General features: G+C 37.4%; 1 protein-coding gene across 1 annotated transcript in view; it reads right to left on the bottom strand.

Moving 5' to 3' along the window:
- mov10l1 (Mov10 like RNA helicase 1) overlaps positions 1-20267 on the bottom strand; it is a 31237-nt gene extending 10970 nt beyond the window's left edge. The window contains exons 1-14 of the mRNA XM_084411390.1: positions 20037-20267; positions 19740-19927; positions 18389-18548; positions 15165-15277; positions 13663-13850; positions 11661-11801; positions 10255-10494; positions 7621-7818; positions 5077-5191; positions 4036-4213; positions 3267-3337; positions 2624-2715; positions 2485-2543; positions 121-254 (exon numbers count right to left, since the gene is read on the bottom strand). Of these exons, the coding sequence (XP_084267516.1) occupies positions 121-254; positions 2485-2543; positions 2624-2715; positions 3267-3337; positions 4036-4213; positions 5077-5191; positions 7621-7818; positions 10255-10494; positions 11661-11801; positions 13663-13850; positions 15165-15277; positions 18389-18548; positions 19740-19927; positions 20037-20133 (1974 nt within the window). The 5' untranslated portion in view covers positions 20134-20267. The remainder of the gene's footprint in view (positions 1-120; positions 255-2484; positions 2544-2623; positions 2716-3266; positions 3338-4035; positions 4214-5076; positions 5192-7620; positions 7819-10254; positions 10495-11660; positions 11802-13662; positions 13851-15164; positions 15278-18388; positions 18549-19739; positions 19928-20036) is intronic.
- Positions 20268-25206: the final 4939 nt, after the last annotated feature.

Raw genomic sequence — 25206 nt, 5'->3', positions numbered from 1 at the left:
AGAACATGGCCAGACTTATCAAGCACATGATCATATATATATATATATATATATATATATATATATATATATATATATATATATATATATATAATATATATATATATATGGACTCCAAGCGTGTTTAGGTCTTGTCATAACCAAGATGAATAAATGAACTTTGACCTCTTCTGGGAGATGCTCTTCCTCTTCCTGTGGACCCCACTCTCCGCTCCACAGGGGCGGCTGCTGTGCGAGCATGCTGGGAAACAGAACTCAACCAAGACAAAGCAACACCAAATATAAACTATTGTTTCTCCATACAAAACAACTCAAATGTTCATCCACAAAAAATCTCAACAGTAGGAGTAGAACAAAACCACCATGATTTTTTAAAACCCGTTAACATGCATGTCTTGGTGACCCTTTTCTGTGTTGATTGAAACACGCTGTTTTATTAATTCTTGACAAAATGCATATTATTAATATGTGACGCACTGCATGCTGCGTCAAAGAGGCACGCGCCCTCCTGTGTAAACAAGCCCAAAACGCATGAGCAGTGCATAGCGGGATGAGTGAAGGAGACGCGCACTCTCTCTCTGACAGCAGGTGGCGTTGATGTATTGATATTAATACAGAATAATAGATATTAATATAGAAATGCAGCGGTAACCCTGTAAACATAGCAACCGCTGCTTTCTCTAAATGTACCAAACTCGTATCGAACCGTGACCCCAAAACCGAGGAACGTACCAAACCATGACTTCTGTTTACCGGTACACCCCTAGTATATATTTAGGTAATTAAATTAATATCGTAAACGTGCGACTAGAAGACTAATGGCTTAAATGAAAAGGTCGACTAGAAAATCTTTAGCCGAGGGCATCCCCTAACAAATAGTTAGGAGTTCGGTCACAATTGATTGAACCGTTTGGTCCTTCATTAGATTGGCCATTGTAGCAGTAGTCTGAGACTGTCAGAGGCTGTGATTCAATGAAAAGATATTTAATTGACTGCGGTTTAGCATGTCACACTAAATAATCCAATACTTTGTTTTTCAGGGTTCAAATTCATAGTCAAAATTATTATTTAGTGTTTTTATCACATTAAAAGAGATAATGCTATAAACAGCCAAAATTGTGTTTCGTAATAGCAGAAGGATCAGATATTTTTATATCTGATACAGATATACAGGATACAGAAGTTTTATTTTTCAAAATGTATCACTAGATAATGTAACAGTAGATAATGCCTATGAATAATACTTTTCATTATATTAATGTCCAAATATTGCTTCCCAGATAATGTGATTTTCAGGCTGTAAAACTGAAGTAATTTCAAGGGCTGAAAATATGAAGACATAGGATTTGAACAGAAATATTTTACAGGCCTTGGTTTTGGGACACATTCTTGATATAGACAAGGTTTGAACAAAATCTGAGACCTGTAATTCCATTTTAACCCAGAACACTCTGACAGTGCACAGGTAAATAGCCTGATAAATAGCCATATATATTATGTATAAGACATATACATTAATCTACTGGAATGGAGCAGTGTAAATATTGCATAAGGCCATCCTCAAGCTTACAGTAGGCTACTTGTATGACACTCCAGCTGACGTGATTTCTGTTCAGCAATCAACGATTGTTGTTATGCACTGGGTTAATGTTTGCAGGTTTCAATTTGCGGGTAGTTAACGTTACACTGTGCTGTAACTTTGGCTATGTTCACTGCATATTCCAAAAATGAACGTGCCATAACGGACATGCAATACTAACATTACATTATCACACCAAGTACTCTCAGTCACTAATGGCCCTTTCAGACAGGATGCAGAATGCGCTGTGCTATGAAACCCATTTATTTCAATGGCTTGCGCCGCATGAGGACGTTTTGTTGTTGCGTCGACCAAAGCGGAGCGCAGAATTGGCGAGCTCGCCGCGGTCAAAGTTAAAAATAGTTCAACTTTTGCCGCTGCGCTCTGTGACGATTACCCGCGCGGCCAATAAAAACAGGGCATCCAAACAAGCGTGGAAATCAAAATGAAAACTCCGCCTACATTTGCTCTGGCCGTAGCGCAAATTGCTCTGTATCTGAAGGGCTACATTTTATTTCTCCATTTATTTCTCACTATTCAGTCAGATAGGTATTTGTTGTGAAAGAAATACAGTTACAATTTCAAGCATTTTATCAAAAATTTAAGCACTTTTCAAACCTTAAAAACACATCAAAATTCAAGCATTTTCAAGGATTTCAAGCACCCGTCCTAACCCTGGTTTTTATACCTCATAGGAGCGCTAACATTTTTTAGACATTGTGTCAAGAATTTCAGAAAGGTGTCGAGACTCTTTTTTAACTGCTGCTCACATTGTTACGCAAGAACAACTGTTTTATAGTTTGCCAAATGGTCAAAGAAACCATTTACAATGGAGAGCTATTCCTCAAAGCAATATGACATTGCAAATTTATATGATATGATAATTAGCACAATGTGTTTCTTACTGTTGTCGCCAAAATGTTTGACCTGCTCCAAAGCACAATGGCACCTCCTCGTGGTCACCCTGGGAAAAATAGGATATTGGTGTAAGAATCTTTCGACATGAAATGCCAGCACTGTGCAGGGGGAGCGAGCCAGCAGCACCTGTTGAAGGTGAACTCCACGTCCAGAGGTTCTCCGAGGTAACTGTGCTGGAAATCAGCATTCACACGTAAACTCACGTCATCTTCTGAGATCTGGGAGTGACAATACACACAATCTTTGACTGACAAACCTCAATCACATTACAAACAGTGACCAAAACAAGAACACATTATATATGGATGTGATGTATAATACTGTTATATTGCAAACAAAGTGTTTGTGAAATTACACAAGCCACAGAATAAGAGTGCATGACTCTAAAGTTAGGGTTATGCTCAAAAGCATTTTATCAGTTGTTTTTTATCATCAGATTGCACTTGCTGTTAAACGCACATACATTTACAGGACAAAGCTACTTCAGTAATGCATTACTATGTTCAGAAGAGGCGATTTGAGCATTCCTGCAAAACATTCACCCTCTTATTGGTTACAACTTAATTTGTTTATTGAAACATCTTTTGTTTTTTTTATGGGTTTGATTACCAGGAAATGCACAAACTGATATAAGCATTGATACATGTAAACGTAAATTAATTATTTGAAGAAACGGTCAGATTAATATCTGAGATGAACATTAGTCATTAGTTGCAGACTTACAAGGAAAGAATAATCTGAACATTAAGAGTAGAAATTGTCAAGATACCTCTGTGATATAAGACATATACTCAAGAACAAATCCTCCACTACAGGGTTTCTTCAGAACCACTTTATCACCTAGAGGAGGATTAAACAATTTTAGTATTCTGTACACCAAACAAAACAATAATACAAAATTAGATGCAACATTTGCTATTTTCCTTTTTACTGATCACCAATGTTAATAGTTGTTTATTTTTTTAAAGGAATAGTTCGTTCAAAAAGCATTTACTCACCCTCACATTATTCTCACTCAGTATTATTTCCTATTATCAGTGATTAAAGCTGTAGTCCGTAACTTTTTAGCGCTCTAGTGGTTAATAAACAGAACTGCATGCATCTTGTGGAAGAACATTGTAGCCGGATCTACTTCTCTCTGTTTATGTCTATGACGAGTCACGCACGTACTGGACCAGTCTAAAATAGTCCCAATGTAAACACTTATGTTTAAGTGTTTATGTTTAACACTTAAACATAAGTGTTTACATAAGTGTTTATGTTTAAGGTGTACCGTAGTGATTCAGGATAAGACAAAAAACAGTTTGGAAAACTGATTCATGATGTACTCTCTCATTTTACAAATTTTGAACGCACAATTATATCCTGCAACTTTAACGATTATATTTTGGATTCAGTACTTCTCCAGTTCCTCCTTGCCTCAGGAGTCTTGGAATGTGGTGCTTGATTTATTGGGGCTATTTTATGACACTTCTTATGCTTTCCAATTCATTTTAGCTGAATCTTTTTTCCCTAAACGTACACATGCTAACGCTCACCAATGAAGAGGTTTGGCCGGCCCTCGGTGAGTCCTGGCACCTCCAGGTGTAAGTTTACCGCTCCCTTCCTGAGGATGGCGCCGATGAGGCTGAACTCTCTGAGCTCCCTCTCAGCCTCCAGCTCCTCCAACCAAAGAAGAGCAGAGAAACGCGGCAACATAGACGACAAACTCAAGTGCTGCAAAAACAGGAGAGGAGCTATGATGACTTCTATTAAAAAGTGACGTGTATTAAAAAAGTAGCATTTCAAAATACTTCTATCAAATGCTGAGATTTGGGGTGGGGTTATGTTTGTCCAACCAGGCGGAGGGAGTGTTCAAGAAATGCATTTAAAAGTCATTATTGTGCAATTCTATTTGGTGATTACACTTTAACTCCCAAGCCTTGTTTACACCTGCTATTAAAAAGCCTTGTTATGCTATTAAAGGTTCCTCATTTTGTTGCGGAGGACTCATATAATAAGTTTACATTCATCAAAGGTCAAAAAACACTTTCTCATAGTATACATCACAGCATCAGCTCTTTTCTCACAAAAACAATCTAATCATTTGTAATTAAGGAGTAATGAATGTTAAAACGGCTTTCAAATATAATGTTAAGTGGGAATCGTTACCCATTTTACTCTTAGTAATCATTTAAAAGTTCTGTTTGGAGGCATCATATCAGTATCGATTTCAACGTATCGGTAATGTATAGAAATTGTATAGAATGTAGAATTTGTGATTTAGAAAATTCAATTAAATCATTAAAATGGAATACAGAAATCACGAAAAATTGTATAAAAAAAAATATATAAAAAAGGATTTCATAGAGCCCTAAAAATGTAATTGTTAAACTTAATATATTGTTGTTAAATTATGAGTTTCATAAATTCACCTACCTAGACATGATTTTGGATAACAAACATTTAATTTAACCATTAAAACTGAATCCAGAAAAAATTCAACGGAAAACACAGAATTTGGTAATTTCATGGAGCCCTATGAGCAACGACTGAGATGAATGATGATGTGGGAGAGACAGCACTGAAGTCGACGTTACCTCTGCCAGAGCCGGCTGGACAACCAGCACGTCCTTCTGGGCTTCAACACAATCTCTGAGAGCCTGCGGCACGGCGTACTGTCCCAAGAAGTTTGGAAGATGCCGCCTTGTAAGCCTGTCGAAAGAGACAAAATGCTCAAAAAAGCTAAACAAAACAAAAAGTTCTACATATTTAGTGTACATTTTCACTATTCACACAATTATGCACAGTATATTATGGAAGCTTGTTCCCGCCATAGAATGAAACAATTTAAAGGATAATTGTGACTTTTCATCTCACAATTCAGAATTCTACATTCTTTTCTCAGAATTGTGAGATATAAATTCGCAATTGCGAGTTATAAAGTCCAATTCTTTTTTTCTTCAGAAAGACTTTATAACTCGCAATTATGATTTTATAACTCGCAATTGAGATGAAGAGGAGGGAATGTAATAAGAAGTGTAATGTAATGTAATGTAAAGGTGATGATACACAGGGCAACTTTTTGAGCAATGTTGCTGAGCGATTGTTGCTTGGGCACTTTCCCATTGAAAATGGGCAATACATTTCTATCTGGATAATTTAGATCGGTCGTGGTGCCTGTGTCTCATCTGGTTGCCCGTTGACAGCAACATTGCCCAGCTACATTGCACAAAAATTTGCCCTGTGTGTCATCACCTTAATGGAAAAACAACAGTTACGAGTTTGTAACTATCCCCCCCATTTTTGATCATAGATCTGAACTCAAATGGTTGTAATTCATGAATGCTTTGGAACACGGTTAGTCTCTTTTTAAAGGTGGGGTAAGCGATATTTGAAAAACGCTGTTTGAAAGTTAGTCGGACCGACACAACAACAAATGTGTAGGCAATCAGCATTAGGGGGCGTATGACGGTGGAGGAGAGAGAACGAGCAAGAGGGAGATTTGAAGAAAGACTGTAGAAAGAGAGATGGCTGAGAGACATTACAAAAGAGAAAAGCTCAAAAAGATCACTGAAAAATGAAGGGTTATGATCAGGAAAGAGCTTTAAGACCAGTGTTAGTATTAGAAAAGCTTTCCAGCGCTGGAGAGAGAGAAGTGAGAAGGCCTGAAAACAGACGCGGGGGTTGCTTTGATTCGCTCCACACGTGAGTAACACGTGAGGTTTGAGTGTCATGTGTGTCTGGAGCTGCTGTGCTGTTGGCAACTAACTCTTGTTTGTATTTACTCTTGTGTATGTATGTTAATTTTTTGTATTTCCTTGTCGTTTGTTCATCATCTTCGCTTTATTTTTCGTAAGGCATTATTTTGTTGAACTTCTGTTACGATAAACAGACATCCACTCTTGCAATGTGTGTGTAACGGAGGCCAGCTAGTGAGAGTTGAGCAGGCTGACGACTGCTAGAGAATGCTGTGTTTAACGCACGCTAGCGATCGGGGTTCGAGAAGGAGCGGATAGGATTGGAGGGTGAGCTTTGGAGGCGAAGCAATTAAAAGAGGGGTGTGTTTATTTGGGTTGATTTCAAATATCAACAATGTTCAAAAACGACTTTGAGAAATAAGATACTGCACCTTTAAAGAGGACACTCAGCAGACTATTGTAGAAAAAGCAGCTTAAATAAAATGAAAGTGTAAAAAAAGTTATAGAAGTTTAACCTGTAAATTCTCAGTGTGCCGGAAGCAGATCATTTGGTGCACTTTCTATGGCCTTTTTCAGACATATATTATTTATAATGATTACTAAAATATGTGATAATTAAAAAACGGAAACATATGTCATTGATTTTATAGCAGTTTTAGAGGCCAAATTACTTAAAATTTATATATATATAACTTAAAGGGGTCATATGATGCGATTTCTTGGTTTCCTTTTTTTTTTGTGTGTGTGTTATGTAGCCGTTTGAGCATGTATAAGATCTGAAGAGTTACAAAGTTCAAAGTCTCAAACCTAAAGATATATTCTTTGTAAAAGTTGAGGCTCAGCCACGACTTCCTAAAACCTTTCATTCGAACACGTCTCCACAAATCTACGTCAGTGTGTGGGGGCAGAGTTTCATAACCCAATGAAATAAAACCAATCTGATACGTTCTGGTCCAGTCACGCTGGCAAAGTTGATCGATCAGCTTCTGTCATCTGCATTTTCCGGTTCAGATTCGGGGTCGAATTGATAAGGTAGTACCGACATTATCACCTGTCATTATTGCTTTGGGAGCTGATGTTCCAAATATGGTAAGGGGTGTGACATTTCCGTGCAAGGTATTCGGGCCAATCACAATGCACTGGATCGCTGGCCAATCAGAGCACAGCGCGCTTTTCTGAACAAAATCGACGCGTTTCAGAAAGGCAGGGAATAGAGGAGCAACAATAATGTACGGTAAATAATATATTTTTTTTTTACATAAAACAAATTGCACTACACCAAATACACAAAATAATGTTCTTTTTAGAACCATCATTATGATCCCTTTAAAGACACTGCCAGCTTCCAGTTTGAAGAGAACCTCACTGAGGAAGTGAACAAGGAAAGGAAACACATTTGAGCAGACGATCAGTGATGTTCAGGATGAGATCAGCGAGCGTCACCTGATGGGAGCCGGAGGAGCCGTGACCGTGAGCACCTGGACGGGCTTCGGCTGCGCTGGCACTGCTGTCAGAGCGGTGTAGGGCATGCTGGGTTTGAGCAGACCCTCCTCTGCACAGCTCACCAACACCTCCAGACGCCTCGCGATGGTGAACGAGGAGAAGTGCAGGAGCAGCAGCTCAGCAGAGCGGCCCAGAGTCCTACAGCAAACACATTCAAAGAGCATTAAAACACCTTACCATGTGTTTCAACCAGGAAGACATGTGCAGCCGTCAGCTTGCACACACACACACAAACCAGGATCATTATATTCAACTAAAACCATTTTAAAAAATTGTTACTTAAAAAAAAAAAAAAAAAAAAAGAAGTTTTTACTTAAGCTTGCTGCCAAAGCAATGTTTCTCATTTTCATTTTAGTCTAACTCGATACACTAAAATAACCCATAAATAAATAAATAAATAAATATATATATAGTATATTATAATTGTGGGTAGTGACACAAATTTCACAATTCGATTCTATTTCAATTTACAAGCTTGCAATTCGATTCGATTTCGATTCCATTCAATATTGTTAAGAAATTCTATTAATAATATTGATAAAAATAAAAAAATAAATTAAAAATACACTTTTATTTATTCTTATAATAATAAAGTTATATGAAATTATATAAAAATTGAAATGGTGGCTGTCATAAAAACCTGCCAGATTTATTCAAACATGCATTAAATATTGAAGAACATTACAAATTATAATGAATATGTCATATGGTGCATATATTTAGCAAAATGCTCCTCTCTAGAGTTAATTTTTCTAGCTGACTGACGAGTTTATGGTCACTGGATATGGTTTTTCTGAGGTAAATGTGACGTTACATGACATTGTTTACAAGCTGATTTACTGACGTCTTTCCACGGTTGAAACACTGATTGAGCGATTCCATGTCACATGATACGGACTTCGATAAGTTGTACTCTCTTTTAACACACTTTCAGATGCTCATTCATGTTTATTTCGTGCAGTAACTGGTGTTATTAAGGCGGAAGAGAAGATCCTGTGCTGCTGCTTCTTCTGTTGAGCTGAGCTGCGCCAGAGCGATCTCACGCCACAGCGCCGAAACGGTATTTATGTTTTTAAATTTCCTAAGAAAATGGACATAATTTGAAATCTGAGACTTTGTTTCATATCAATAGTATCAAAGCACAAAGATTATTGCGATTTATTGGATGGGATGCGCTACAATGTTACATTCATTCATCAACTGAAAACAGGATGACTAATCGATTCTTGGGATTTAAGAATCGATATCGGTTCGTAAATATGAGAATTGATTAAAATCGAGAAATCTATATTTTTACCCAACCCTAATATATTTATATTTAAAAAAGAAAGACCTGGTTGAGTTAGTTATTAGTGTGGGACATTTCCTAAACACGCTGGAAGTGGTTTACAGGGTATCTGCACAATTTAAAAGACTTTTTAAGGATCCGCGGAGACCCTGGTTTACCAATCACAATCAGAGCACAGTGTGCTTTTCAGAAGGAGGGGCTTCATAGAGACAGGAACTAAACAATTAGCTTTTTCCTTCAGTCGCAACTGTTTCATGCCGTTTTTGTCTACTGAAAGTTTTTGTTTTATCGGGAAGACGTGATCTCATCTGAATAATGTATGTTGTTAAATAACAGTACAATCCACTGAAAGTAGGGATGTAATCGGGGACGATTAAGCTTTTTTTATTTTACTGATCGGCTCGAGCGTTTATTTTCGGCTTCAGAAATATACATTTCAATTTAAAGGCAGAGATCTGCAATATTAAACAGTACAAAGTTTTGCCTATCAAAGTTGTGTCCTCAGTTTGCGTCAGGATTTTTTTTTATAATTCTGAATAAATCAGGAAATGTCATGGTCTTTAACTCTGAGGATCCCTTTCCTATTTCCTGCTCATTGTGGACCTCACAGTAGGACACATAGTCCTGAAAGTTTTTTACATTTTAATATTTTCAACATACAATGTTGAAGTCTCTGCAGTCGCAGTTGTTGTTGTAACTTCAGATGGACTTTTGTCAACTCTCCGTCAGTTAACACCGTCAGATGAAGGTTTCTGTTCATTTTGAAATAAATTATTATTAAATTTGAACGTAAATTTGTTTAGGCTCGGCATTTATGATAAATACTGTTTATATGAACACCACCATACCTAACATTATTCCTGAATGTAATAATAAAATGCGACTTTTTCTCAACAATGCAATTTTGCCCCAATGATGCATGATGTGGTAGCTATATCAAGATTTCAATTTTATTCCAATATATCATGCAGTAACAATAGCCCCTTTCACACATCCAGTCTTTACTGGTAAATTACCGGTAACAGCTCATGTGTGAACAGGACCTTTTCAAAAATGATAAGGGAAGTTGTAACACTATCAGTAAATTACCGGTATACGTGTGGTATTTGGAACTGATGTGTGAATGGTCCGTTACCGGTAAAAAAAAGCCAGAACACTGTTGCTTGTGTGAACAACACATTTTTGAATTTACCGGTAAAGTCGTTCAGGCAATTTTACAGTAATTTACCGGGATTGCTGTGTGAAAGGGGATACTGAGTGAATTAATGCATTTATAAACCCCTCACTTGGCCTGACAGCCGATGGTCACGGACACCTTCTCTCTGGGTTCAATCTCCAGCATCCGCAGGGCTTGAGTCTCCACAGAATCGACATCTTCACCGTCCTCTACCTCCCCTCTGCCGGAGGCACGCACGTCTTGAGTTTTGCCATTGCTGAGAGAGACAGAACTGAGACAGAACTGCTGGCCCGAGTCCCATCCTGCAAACTCACAGCACTTCAGCCTGTGACTCTCTGAGCCCGTGTTTCTGTTTTAGAGAGAGAAGCAACAGATGCATCACGAGCAATCAATTTCAACTCTTGAAATGATGTCACAATGTAGTCCTTTTATTTCCGTCACATTTACTGTAATAAAGGCATTCAAGCATTAAAGGAACAGCACACCTAGTAATGAAACGTCATCACTTACTCACCTGAGTGGCTATCTTTAATTGAAAACAATAGAAGTTCCCCAAAATGTCATTGCTCTCAAATATTTTTATATTTTCATGTTACTAATAAGTATTTTTTGTTGACATATATATATATCTACATAATCATGAAGGTCTCTAGAATCATCCACACAAAACAAATCTTACAAGAGATTTATAGTGTTTTGTATACAAAAGTCCAAGCGGCAACTACAGTTGCCAGTGGGCAAATGCCTTGTAAGTACATATATCATGGGGAAATGGGAAATACTGTGTTAATAGGTTAATAAATCAAGGTTATTGGTCTTGTCTAGTGCATAAACATAACTTAACCCTTTAAATGACATCTCTACTGTTCATAAATTGTCTGTATGCACTGTTATTTTTGTTATTTGCCATTTTGTTATTTGTTATATAGATAGAATTTTTTCTTTATTCTATTTATTGATTTTCATTTAACTTTTTGATACACAATGCCCTGTTATGGCTGCACTTTGTTCTGCACTATGTTCCATCACTTTAAGACAAATGGATTTGTTGTTTGTTATGTTTTCATATTCAAGATATTTTAAGCTAGATGCAGCTTTTTGGGTTCGCATCAAATGTTCTTAGTCTTTTATACATAATATATGTGTTTATGAATAAAGATTGATCTGTTGAAAGCAGTCATTTTGAGATAGATGCCAAATGTTCTCCTCCTATTCATATTTGACAATTGAGGGGGTGCATACAACATATTTGCCCACCGGCAGCTATAGTTGCCACACATTCAAAAACGATTTTCAAGAAGAAAAAAAAAAAAAAAAAAAAAAAAAAACTGGGGGAAATAAATGCAGAACATGTTCATATAGGACACCATTAACACACCTATATGCATGAAACCATTCAGAAAGATTTGGCCACAAATGGGTAAACAACCATCAAAACTGTTTTAGACCTAAAAAAAGATTTTGTAGGCCTATGTGTCACCCTTAAATGTCAGAGAAAAGGATATCCAAACTCACTGGATCCAGATCAGCAGCTCCTTGCGGTGTCCCAGTAGGAGAGGCCCAAAGTGTGTTTCCTGGCTGACCTGAAGCCCACCCTTATTCTCCAGCAAACTGCGAATCTCATCGTCGGGCATTTTCAGCTCCAAGGGGTTTGGACTATCAGGAACACACACAGAGAGAAGATGTGAGGGGAGAAAGTCATGACTGTGATAAAGTGAATGAATGTTTCAATTCACGATTATGACAGTTTGGTTTGTGATTGGTTTGTTGTAAAAGAGTTGCAAATAGCAATTTAATTCTCCTTTTTGTTTCCTTCTCTTATGAAACAAAACAACAAATATTGCACAGGGTAGAATGCCAAGGATTTAATATTTTAAATAGTGATGTCCTACGTTTTTTTTTTTTTTTTTATCGAAACCAAAATTAAAGTTTCGGTAATTACATTTAACTGGGCAACTGATCTCCTTATTTCATGTACTCCGCTGATCAAATTAGTTCTTAGAGCAAACTTTTCAATGACTGGTTTAATTCATGATGCCGTTTATAATTAATTATGTCATTAATTATGTAATTATGTCAATTATGGAGAGGAGTGCTCAGTTTGAACACTTTCCAACACTTGTGGAGAATGGCCCCTCAAAGATGCTGAGTGGTACTTCATTGGTTTCTGGACTGTCATTGGAAAAACTGTTGACAGTTTAGATTTTTTCCGTTCACATTATACATAACACAGTCTGCTAAAGTGTTTTGTTTTCTCATTTTACTGATTTAATTTGACGTAGGTTCTCAGGCCGCTTCTTATTACATGCACTTTTGTTACCAGTCATACATGTTCCTTGTATTAAACTATGCATACAAACATGGTACTCTTTTGTTTATAATCGTTCAGGCAATTTATGAAATTATATTTGATTCATGAACATTCATTTAATACATTGCGCACTTTTATTTTAACAGACAGTCATCTTATTTCTTTACCTAGAATAAACAAACTGCTTGATTTGGTTTATTTACTCATTCCACTCTCTAGTAGGCTTGGGAGTCAAACCAGTAGCTTTTTCCCCCTATGTGAAATGATGTATTTTAAGGGATCATGAATTGAGAAATCAAAGTTTCCTTGATCTTTTGACATATAAGAGGTCATTGTACTATAAGAATATCCTGCAAGTTTCAGAACTCAAAACTTCTGTGGTAGTCCAAAAACAGCTCTTATTGAAACCAAGCTAAGAAAACGACTCGTTTTGGATTTTGTCACATTATTACGTCATAGTGCGAGGAAAGACTGCTTCTGTAGAAGATCATGGCCTACTTCTACATCACTGCCTCTTTAGCCCGGCCCACTGATCCACACGTCATATAGTCGTAAATACGAGACAGACACAAACACAGGATTACTACCACCTGTGAGGATTACTAGAGGTTTTAAAGTGCCAAGTTGAGGAAAAACACCCTTTGCATTGCCTTCCTTGTGATCCTAACATTAAGAAAGCATGGATGAACTTTATTTTTAACCAAGTTCCAGTCAGATCACGTCAGTAAGGCATTGTTTGTTTAATCCCCCTCTCGAAGTTCATTTTTCAAGCTGACTAATGAGTTTTTGAACATTGAATGGCTTTTCTGTGGTAAATGTGACGTTATATGACATCTCCAGTTTACAAGCCGTTTTATTGATGCCTTTCCGCAGTTGAAACACTGATTAAGCGTTTACATGTGACATGATACGGATTTCAGTAAATTGTACAATATCTTTCAACATACCTTCCGATATACATTTCGTGTTGTAACTAGTTAAGCAGAAGAGATGATCGATTTCACATGTGTAATAGTTGGGATGCTAAAAATGATTTTAATAAACAACTGTTAGGCAATCACAGCAGTGGGTGTTTACTTCTAAGTCTCGTGCGGCGTGCTCAAATTCTGTGAGTGGACAGCAAAACGCATGTGAAATTTGCCGGTTTTCTCGGATAAATGGCAGTCGGTGCAAACGTGACCACGCAGGAGCGAGGGAAGACGTCACCTGTGCTGAACGGGCGTCATGCAGAGAGCTCTCCAGCAGTAGAGCGACTGACTGCTCTCCAACACCACCACATTCACCACGTCACCGCGAGCAGGTCTGAAGCCCGACGGCACCATCAGAGAGTCCAGGCTGAAGAACACGCTGTCTTCCACAACGCCACTGTTGCCTTGTGTTCTCGTCACACTGACCTGAGAGACAGACGACACCAGAGTCCTGAGCAACGCACGAACGCTCAGCACAAATGACAATAACTTGACTTGTCACAGCTAAAAATTCCCATTCCAGCTCTGGCTTCTGCATTCGTCAAGTCATCTTCATTTTTATAGCGCTTCATAAAATACAGATTGTTTCAAAACAGCATCATGGTAATAAACAGGACAATAACTAAATCAATGATGCAAACTTCAAACATTTAATAAATTCAAATTCTGCTGTAAAGCAATAGTGTCATTCATCTCCATTCACGAGAGAGAACTCAATCCAGGCACAGTCTGCGAGTGCTGAATTGAGTTCTCTTTAGTGTCTACTTGTGCTTGAATGGTTTAAATCCACATTAAAATGCACACACGTGAATTGATAAGCAGAACAGAAATTTTTGTTTTATACCAAGTATCTAATTCCTGATCTTAACTCTTTCACCGCCAGCGTTTTTTTTTTTTTTTTTTAAGTTGCCAGGCAGCGCTTTTGATTATTTTCACAAAAAAATGTCATGGCCCCCAGAATATTTGATTGTATGAATAGCTGAACATGCAGTATATCAAAAGAAAGAACAGGACAGGTCACTGTAGTTAATTTATGTAAGTGAGGATAGCAAAATAAAGTAAACTGTGACATATTATACCCAAAAACTCTTCATACAGTGACTACCAGTCAAATTTATAAATATTTGGGACCAAAAATTATTCAGACACTTTGACCTGACTATGTTTTGCTGTAGTGTTTTTTCTTTAATTGGTAAATCGACCTTTTTACACCACAGAATTAAGCATTTCTTGGTAATTGGTTAAGCTAAATTGGTATTGTGTAGTTAAATTTAACAGCTGACAGATATTCAACCTGATTCATTTATGAGACAGTCTAACAGAAGGACGGCCAAAACCAGTGAAACATCAGCTAATTTAATAACTCTGAGCTCTTGTCATATTATATTAACATTTTCTAAACTATAGCGAATAAACTGTGATAATGTGAGAAATGTTGAAGGTGTCTGAATAAATTTTGGTTTGACTGTTTATTCAGTTTAATGTTGATGATCGCGTTATTTTACACATGCATATGATTTTTCGCATATTTTTGGATCAGGAGATTCAGCACTTTTTTCACCCTTACCGTACAACAGTGAAAAAACACAGAAATCCGGAAAATTCCGTCAATGGCGGGGAATCCCGATTCCAGAATTGGAATAGATTTTCAATTCCCAACCCAACCCAACCCTAGTGTGATCACTCTTGACTTTTAGAGAGCCCAGATTTTCGCACATGCCCAGCGTGAGAATGACTGACCCCGTCCATGCGGCGGTAACGCAGTGGAGAGACAGCTTGAGCCTGACTGCTACATTCTGCAGGACTGACCACATACTGCGCCAGCACCCAGTCACCCTTCATCGGCTCGAACCCTGAAACACACACACACACACACACAATCAACACTCTGTGAAACTGATTTAAAAACACTCGGTTGCATATCTTTTTTACCATTTAAAAAACAATTTTTATATGTGATGTTTTTATGTATTTTACATATGAAATTCTTTTTGTTGTTTTTTCAGTTTTTCCTCTTTTACACAGCCAGGATCAGCTTTAAGTAGCATTGCCTCCTCTGCTCAAATCCTTCTCTCGGTGTAATTGATTCGTGATCTCAGCAAAACCTAAACGTTGTTAGACCATTTGATCCATCAGAGAGAGACCAGCTGCAAAAACCCTGTAAAGGGTTCAAATTCAAACTCTTGAGAGTGAATAGCAACTTTCACTCTGTTCATCATAGAAAGAGGTCGCATCACTTCAGAAGACCTGGATTACACACCTGAGGGTTGTTCCATAAAACAAGATTAGAATATAAGCCAGGCTTATTTTGGTTAGTCAGACTTATTGTCGGTGGATTCTGTTTCATAAAGCAAACTTAAAATAGTTCAAACTCAGTTACCCTGGCAACTTATGCTAGGAAACTAGCCTGGTCCAGGGCAGGCTAACTGTCAGGCTAAGCCTCAGCTGTTACACAGATCCTCTAACACTGACCGACAAGAACACAATGATATTACCACTGACACTCTCTCATACCATTATTGGACTTTATTAACCACTATTAGTCCAAAAATAAATACACAGTATACAGAAAATCAACTTTAAGGCTACAATGATAAATTAGACAATATAGACCTAGATAGATTAATGTCATCTCATTGTGCCACTTTTTTAACGTATTGTGTTCATAGAGTGAGCCTTTTTCACTGATTGTTTACAGATAGATAGATAGATAGATATATACTACAGGTTTTCTTTTTTTACTGGCTGAATGATTTGTGCCCAAGATTTAATTAGATTGTTTTAAAGACTTATGAATACATTTCTCTCTGGTATTGTTTGGCAGCTGTAGTATATGTTTATGATTATTAGAAGAACATTAGAACACAATCTAAAAAAAAAAAAAAAAGCTTTTTAAAGCAGAAGTTAAAATCACAAAATTTCAAATAAATAATTACAAAATCACAGACTACATTTTAACTGGTAAGATGAATCTGAGCTTAGTAATTGACAGTATATTAGCCTACATTTGATTTACCCCATTACAATAGTCCCTTTACAGTTATTGCTATCATATATAATATATATATATATATATATATATATATATATATATTATGTACTTTATTATGTCTTTCAATTCAAACACATTTAACACAATTATACAAATGGGCAGTTCCTTTAAAGACATCATATTTTCCACCAATAAATTTTCCTTCTTTTTCCTTCTACTTTTTTTTTCTTCTTTTGTGATAATAGCCACCAACACACAGCCTAAAAAACACATAATTAGAACAATAACCAAAAAGTACATAGTTAGACGCTTTTACATATGATTTAAGGGGGAAAAGACAAAAAAACAATAAATAAATATTAAATTTAACATTCACATATTTATATGAAACTCTTATAATGACACATAAGTAATATTATTTAAATATCAAATATTCAATATTAAATAAGTCAATAAATAAAATAACAAATAACTAGAAATAAAAGGGAGGGAGGGTTATATGAAAATGTAGTTAATGTAGGCTAATATATATTCCTTTATTTTATGGAATATTCTTTGATTTTAGAGTTGCACATATCTTTTCAAAATGTATACATTTGCTCTTAATTTCATGTTATCCTCTCCATAATGTACTTTAGAAACTAAATCTACTCATTTAAAACTGGGGATTCTTGCTTTCTCCAAAAAAATATTGCATTAAAAGCTGTAATTCTCAGCATTCTAAATAAGTATACATCATCTTTATTAAGTAGCTTAGGTCCTAAACCCGAAACTATATTTTGTATCTTTATATATTTAGTTTCTTAAAACAAATCTTCCCTGAATTAGGCTACTTCTGTTCAGTTTTTTTATTAGAAGTATAAAATATATGTGTAATGAGCTAGAAGTTCACTGCAACTTATCCAACATCCTAAAGATAAATTATTATAATTAGAAGATATTTCTGGTGTTATAAAATATCGCATATTAATTTTCCAAGCAAAATGTATATTTTAGTCAGAATTATTGCGCTCCTATATGGCGCGCATGCGCGCAGCAGCGCTCGTTCAATATGAAGATTATCAGCAAAATGGATATATTTGCATGACTTTCTAACATTAACAGATGGAGAATATAACTGTAAAATGTAAGTTTTGCACTGAGGGGGGGAAAAAACATGTCACAAACGCATAAAACAGCACAAAATATACGCTGTTTGATGGTGGATCGATTTGATCCACGATCGACCTCTGAGGGCTGCTTCAGAAACGCGTGCACACGCAATTATCTAGACTAGATAAACCTGGATCAAATTAGTGAGATTGCGTGAACTTCAATTACCTTTTATGGAACCACTTTAGCCCAAACTTATTTGTTAGGCTCATTCAAGTCCGGTTTTGGAGTTTAATCCCCGCTTTTCTAAGCGTCTTTTATGGAACAACCCTCTGGAGTCATATAGATTACTTTTACACTACCTCCATGTCCTTTTTCGTGCTTGAAACTGTTGCACCTCATTGACTTCTCTGGACAAAAACAGCTAAAAGATTAAAGCTTCACTATAAATTTGAGTAGCTGGCTAACTTAAATCAGTATTTCTTTATTTTCTTTATTTCTTCTTTCCGATTTATCAATTTAACCACTAAGTTTTCATTATCTAAAACACATTTAGTCGACTAAAACTTGACTAAACAAAAACAGGACAAGGTTGACTAAATATGATAAAAACTAAAAAGAACATTTGACATAGGACTAAATTTAAGACAAAATAGCTGACAAAATTAACACTAGCTCAAACTCAATAAATGCTTTTTTGGGGAAATTCAATCATGCTGGGGAAATTGTTTTGTGTTCGGAGACTTCGGACAGTTACAGATACATGATAAAAGCCCTTTAAATATTGACACATTGAGATGCAATATCAGTATGTGAGCTGCAATAAAGGCCTGTCACAGCATCCTATTGAGCATTAAAGTGAATAAACTGCTCTTCTGACCTTCGCAGAGAGCCGATCGTGGGAAAAACGTGGTCTGGTTTATAAGTCCTCCATCCCGATCACATGACGTCACCGTTCCAATCAGAGGCCTGGGTTTGTCAGAGTCCTGATTGAGTGCCTCTGATCCTCCACTCTCCCACATGTCCTTCTGTAGCTCCACCTGAAATCAACAAATTTACTTTGTAATAAATGTATTCCAAAATCAACAACTAATATCACTACTTTCGAAAAGAGATTAATGAACAACATCTAGACTGCACAATCAGTTACTTTTCACACTCTCACAACACAACTATAGAAATACCCAATAAATCAGTGATTCTCAACCCTGTTCCTGGAGACAGTTTGTGTGTGTGGTCAAAATCAGATCTGTCCGTTAAAAATAGACAGATTGTGTGTCTGTGGTCTCTTTATTTTTGTAAAAAAAGTTTTCAAGTTAGATGTCTAACTAAAACCACAATTTGATTGTGTTAGTCCACCATTTTATTGCGTTAATCAGCAAGAAACGCCTTCATTTTTAGTCGTCTTCCCTAATTTTTGACAGGTTGAGAATAGTGTGATTGGGTAAAGACTGTAACTGTAAGACTGGTTTGAAGGGAGACATTGCCTTCAATATTATAGATTTTTAAATTTTGTCTCTCTCTCATATTGTGCTCTTCTTTCCGGGTCAACATATTTCTACAACACTGTCTTACTGCTGTTGGTGTGGCTGCCATTTCTGACATAGGATGCTTGTCGATGTTGAAGTGGACACATTACATCAAATATTCTATTCATAACAAAATTATGAGTTGTCATGATTTTGGTAAGTATACCTTACCTGAAACCATGACAATTTTTTTTATTTTTTTTTATTAAAATTATTCATAAATGAAATGAAAAACTCAACCGTCACAAGTTTGCAACCCCGAAACAATGAGAAATATACATATATGTGAGAGTTTGAGGGGGTTGAGGTTTTTTGCACAAAATGGCCATTGCTCCTTGTGTAGTGTAGGAGAGTAGACCATTTATGGCAGCAATGAAATAGGCTATATTGTATATTTCGTTGTATTTGAACAAATCAGCCAGAAAGCAGGATTTTTTTTTTTAAGAGTTTGAAAAAGTTGGTTGACACTAAATGTAATTGTTTTACTGATAAGCTCTCCTTAATACCTTGACATGTTTCAAATGAATTGACAAACATGTCAAGGTAAGCAATGAGTCCTTATATCAGTAAAACTTTGTTTTAATGCTTTATTGAACACAATTGCAAATGCTTTATTAAGCCAATTAAGAGCAAGAAGATACAAGAAGAGCAGATGCAAGTCAGAATGCCAACTGTAAAGGTGTAAGTTACTCTACATCTCACCCTGAGCGCCCTCCACTGTCCATGAGCTCCTTCCCGGACGGCCAGGGCCTGAACCGAGTCTCCCACACACAGCACGACTCCTCCTAACACAACTTTGGATGTGAAATACACCGCATGATCTATGAGACCATAATCCGCGCACAGATGCGTCACGACGCCCGTCCGCACCTGCCGGATCTGTGCCACACCTGAACACACACACACACACACGAACACACACACACACACACACAGCAAACAGCTCAGTCTCACCTGTACGCGCGGGGCCTACTTTAAAATAACACATTATGCACTAACCCTCAGAGTGCAGGTCCTGCTCCTCCTCATCCTCATGAGCTCTGCGCCACAGTGGGGAAAGCAGCTTAGACATGAAACACTGCACGACGCTCACCATGGTCTGTCAGTTACCAAACAGAGCTGAACTTCACCAATATCACTTCACAAACAGCGCAAATGTTGTTGTTTAGAGTTCCCAGTACCAGATGAAGGACACATGTGTCCTCACAGTGAGATAACGCTTGCACGTGTGACGTGTAGACGCTTGATAAAGCTAGTACGCGATCAACACGTGACGATGAAAATTTAAAGTTTGCCAAAGCTAAGTTTGCTGCACACTCCTTCTGCCACATTTTCCATAAAAAAGGTACGAGTACACAAGTGTTCAGGCTCAATTACGAATAGGAAAACATGATAAAATTATGTAATTTAGCTTATATTATTAATTGTCAACGCACGCGATTAATTCAAAATCCTTAATGCGTTAAAATATTATTATATTGACGTGCAAATAACGCACTGATTGCACATTGTATTTATGCACAAACACATTTCATTACACAGACATTCAGGATAATATTTTGATTTGTCATCTGTTGCTGTGTCTAGAATTATGGGGTAATTCTTTTTAGTCAGTCGAAACAGCCCCCTGCAGTGCTCTTCGGTCACTTTTGAACGAAAAGTTTTACATTTTGAAATTTTAAAATTCGTAGCTTCATCGGAATGGTACAAAACCTGGTGACTTTTATGGCACCTGTTATATAAACACACACAAAAATTGAGGGCATGGTTTGAAAAGGCTAAGTGGTCGTCCAAAAAAATAATAATAATATTGTCAAACTCATGGTTTTCGTGGTCAAAAAATACCATAGGAAATGAATGGGAAATGGGCAAAAAAACATGGAAACAGAATATTTTTGTGTGTACAATCTACAAATCAGCCACGATGCAGAAAAAAATGCACAGCAATAAAGGGGTAAAACTCTGAAACATCAAGAGTGCAAAACAGACAGACACACACACACACACACACACTTATATACACACACCAATGAATTAGTGTGATTGTAACAGAACAAATATGTCAAACAAAATCAACCACAATGCAGAAAAAAAGTGGACAGCAAGGAAGGGGTTACACTCTAAAACATTAACCCCTGGTTTCACAGACAGGGCTTAAGACTAGTCCTAGACTAAAATGTAAGTCTGAGCTGTTTCCACTGAAATAAACTTGCACTGACTGATCTTAAAAATATATCAGTGCCTTTTTAGTTTTAAGATGCACATCGGTAATGTTTTTTTCTAAGCATGTTTATAAAAATTACTTAAATGTCCTAATTGATCTATGGTCTAATCCTGGCTTAGTCTAAGCCCTGTCTGTGAAACCGGGCCTAAGAGAGCAAAACAGACACACCCACTTAAGCTGTGATAAAACAGACTCTTTTTGTTACTTTTTTTTTATTATAGTATTTTAATGTTACGTGTAACAAAATGCTTTCTCTGTATTCAGGTTTGACTGTAATAATAGTGCAAAAACATGTACACTTTATATATATACACTCACCTAAAGGATTATTAGGAACACCTGTTCAATTTCTCATTAATGCAATTATCTAATCAACCAATCACATGGCAGTTGCTTCAATGCATTTAGGGGTGTGGTCCTGGTCAAGACAATCTCCTGAACTCCAAACTGAATGTCAGAATGGGAAAGAAAGGTGATTTAAGCAATTTTGAGCATGGCATGGTTGTTGGTGCCAGACGGGCCGGTCTGAGTATTTCATAATCTGCTCAGTTACTGGGATTTTCACGCACAACCATTTGTAGGGTTTACAAAGAATGGTGTGAAAAGGGAAAAACATCCAGTATGCGGCAGTCCTGTGGGCGAAAATGCCTTGTTGATGCTAGAGGTCAGAGGAGAATGGGCCGACTGATTCAAGCTGATAGAAGAGCAACTTTGACTGAAATAACCACTCGTTACAACCGAGGTATGCAGCAAAGCATTTGTGAAGCCACAACACGCACAACCTTGAGGCGGATGGGCTACAACAGCAGAAGACCCCACCGGGTACCACTCATCTCCACTACAAATAGGAAAAAGAGGCTACAATTTGCACGAGCTCACCAAAATTGGACAGTTGAAGACTGGAAAAATGTTGCCTGGTCTGATGAGTCTCGATTTCTGTTGAGACATTCAGATGGTAGAGTCAGAATTTGGCGTAAACAGAATGAAAACATGGATCCATCATGCCAGGCTGGTGGTGGTGGTGGTGTAATGGTGTGGGGGATGTTTTCTTGGCACACTTTAGGCCCCTTAGTGCCAATTGGGCATCGTTTAAATGCCACGGCCTACCTGAGCATTGTTTCTGACCATGTCCATCCCTTTATGACCACCATGTACCCATCCTCTGATGGCTACTTCCAGCAGGATAATGCACCATGTCACAAAGCTCGAATCATTTCAAATTGGTTTCTTTAACATGACAATGAGTTCACTGTACTAAAATGGCCCCCACAGTCACCAGATCTCAACCCAATAGAGCATCTTTGGGATGTGGTGGAACGGGAGCTTCGTGCCCTGGATGTGCATCCCACAAATCTCCATCAACTGCAAGATGCTATCCTATCAATATGGGCCAACATTTCTAAAGAATGCTTTCAGCACCTTGTTGAATCAATGCCACATAGAATTAAGGCAGTTCTGAAGGCGAAAGGGGGTCAAACACAGTATTCGTTTGGTGTTCCTAATAATCCTTTAGGTGAGCATATATATATGTATATATATATATATATATATATATATATATATATATATATGTATATGTATATATATATATAAACCTTGACAAAAAGTAGTAAAACGTAAGAATTTTAGTAAAGTAATTTTGTCCAAAAACTAGTTGGGAATTCACAAGCCTCTCTATAGAGAGCTATCCAGGCATCTAGTGGTAACACCAGAGCCCGTCTACGGAGAGCCTGTCCACTCCCTATTAAGCCCTATTGTACCGAATTTTGGTTGTAGTACCACCAGAGTTCCACTGGGGGCGCTCGCCATGAGTGCAAAATGAATGGGAGTCAATGGGGCTAGACGGCTAAATTTGTCTCTTTCACCCGATTGCCGTTGAGAAATCTCAGATGTGATTGTAGATTTTGCAAGTTCAACATGGGTTTTAGGTCGAAAGTTGAATGAACGAGTACTTATGTCGTTTTGATTTCTTACAGGTTGAGTTGTTGTTGCCCATAACACGCTAGCATTCTGCTAATGACGTCAGCATTCTGACGTCATTGACATTTTGAAAGACTTTTTTAAATCAAATAAGTGACTCTAAAAAATCTAACACCCAGCAATGTGTAATTTCTTTGCATCTCCTTTCGAATACAACATTCAAATTACTAGACAAAAAATTATATCCTGAGAAAAGTGGATTTTGAGGGGTATACCACCATTGACCTCCATTCATTCTGCACTCGTCCTGTGAGCGCCCTCATATGGAATCAGAGTGGAACTGCAACCAGTTCAGAAGCCGTAGTGAGTGTAGTGTAGTGTAGTGAGAGTGAAACTTCTCGCCATATTAGACATTCTCTGGTAACACCATAAAATTACATGTTTTATTTTATTTTCTCTCAACAGATGGCGCTAATCTGCCTTCAAAAATTGGATCTAAAAGGCCTAGTCTCTATATTAATCTGAAATTCTGCATTAATTGAAATTTAATTAAAAAAAATTAGAAATAAAATTCAATGGCAAAAATTTACCATAATTATTGCATCATATCCCTTTACCTTGGTAGTCTGAGTTTGACGTGTGACTGTGTTTGGACCTTTTGCCTGCTTACTATTCTCTTCCCTTTGGATCATCCTTGTGTGTGGTAACAGATTGGACTGATATTGTGGTTTTGACCTTCTGCCTGGCCTAACGTTTCTGTCCCTAAGCCTGCTGTTAATAAACTTCTGCAAATGGATTCTAACACCGCCTCAGCCTCTTCGTTACAGAATACTTCGCCTCAACTGAATCCAGCAGAAGTTTCTAACCTACAAGCGGCTTTTGGCTATTAAAGTGAAGTGTTAAAGGGCTACCAATATCAACTTACTAAACTCCAGTCTGTCAACGAACACCTGACTCATTACATCCAGTCTCTTCCATCGCCCACGCCAAAAACGGTAAGCTTTGCATTACCTGATAAATTTGATGGATGTGCAGAGCAGTGTAAAGGCTTTATTCGTCAAGTAAATATTTACTTTGATAACCAGGAGGACAAGTTTGTGTCAGATGGTAAGAAATGCACTTTTATGATGACATTATTATCTGGCAAAGCTATTGACTGGGCTGCGGCAGTTTGGGATTATTTCGTCCAACAACTGCAAGAAGTGTTTGAATATCCCGCTGGGTGCAAGAATATATCAATGCAGATTCTCCAAATGTCACAGGCTAACCGTACCGCTGCTGATTATGCCATCATGTTAATGGAATGATGTTTCACTGAGAGCTGTGTTCCAACAGAGCCTCAACCCTGATCTTCAGTCAGAGCTGGCTTGTAAAGGTAAGAATTTATCATTTTCTGACCTTGTGACTCTCACCATAAAAATTCATAATCTGACGAGGCAGGCCCCAAAACGGAAAAATGTGAGTATCTCAACTCTCCCCACCGATGACCACGTCCGCCGCCAAACAAAGCAAAGACGAAACGATGCATTTAGGTCTCTCTCGACTATCTGAGGAGGAAAGAATGAGGCGATGACAACTCCAATTTTGCTTTTACTGCGGTGAAGCCGGCCATCGCAGTCAAAGGTGCCCACACAAGACCCAAACAACCTCTCGGGTAAATATTGAACACTTCTCACTTCTAAGTAACAATTCATTCAAGCTCCCTATTAGACTAAAGACTGAAAATGCATCCATTTCATTAACAGCGATGATCGAATTCTGGAGCAGCGTTGAACCTCATTCATAAAAAGCTAATCAGAAAATATAACATTCCTACCCAACCGTGCAACCCTCCTATCAAGATTAAAGCTGTAGACGATACCCCAATTGGAGAGGGGATTACCCATCAGACCAAACCATTAAAGGGATGGTTCGGAGTAAAATCAACCTAGGGTCCTTTGCACCATGATCTCGAGCCAAACACAATTTTTTTTTAATTGTGGAGGAAATGTTATAATTTTTATTCTGAAGTAAAAAGATAAATTT

The sequence above is a fragment of the Rutilus rutilus genome, assembly GCF_951802725.1.
Source record: "Rutilus rutilus genome assembly, chromosome: 6".
Classification (NCBI taxonomy): Eukaryota; Metazoa; Chordata; class Actinopteri; order Cypriniformes; family Leuciscidae; genus Rutilus; species Rutilus rutilus.
This window is presented reverse-complemented; position numbering and strand designations above follow the sequence as displayed.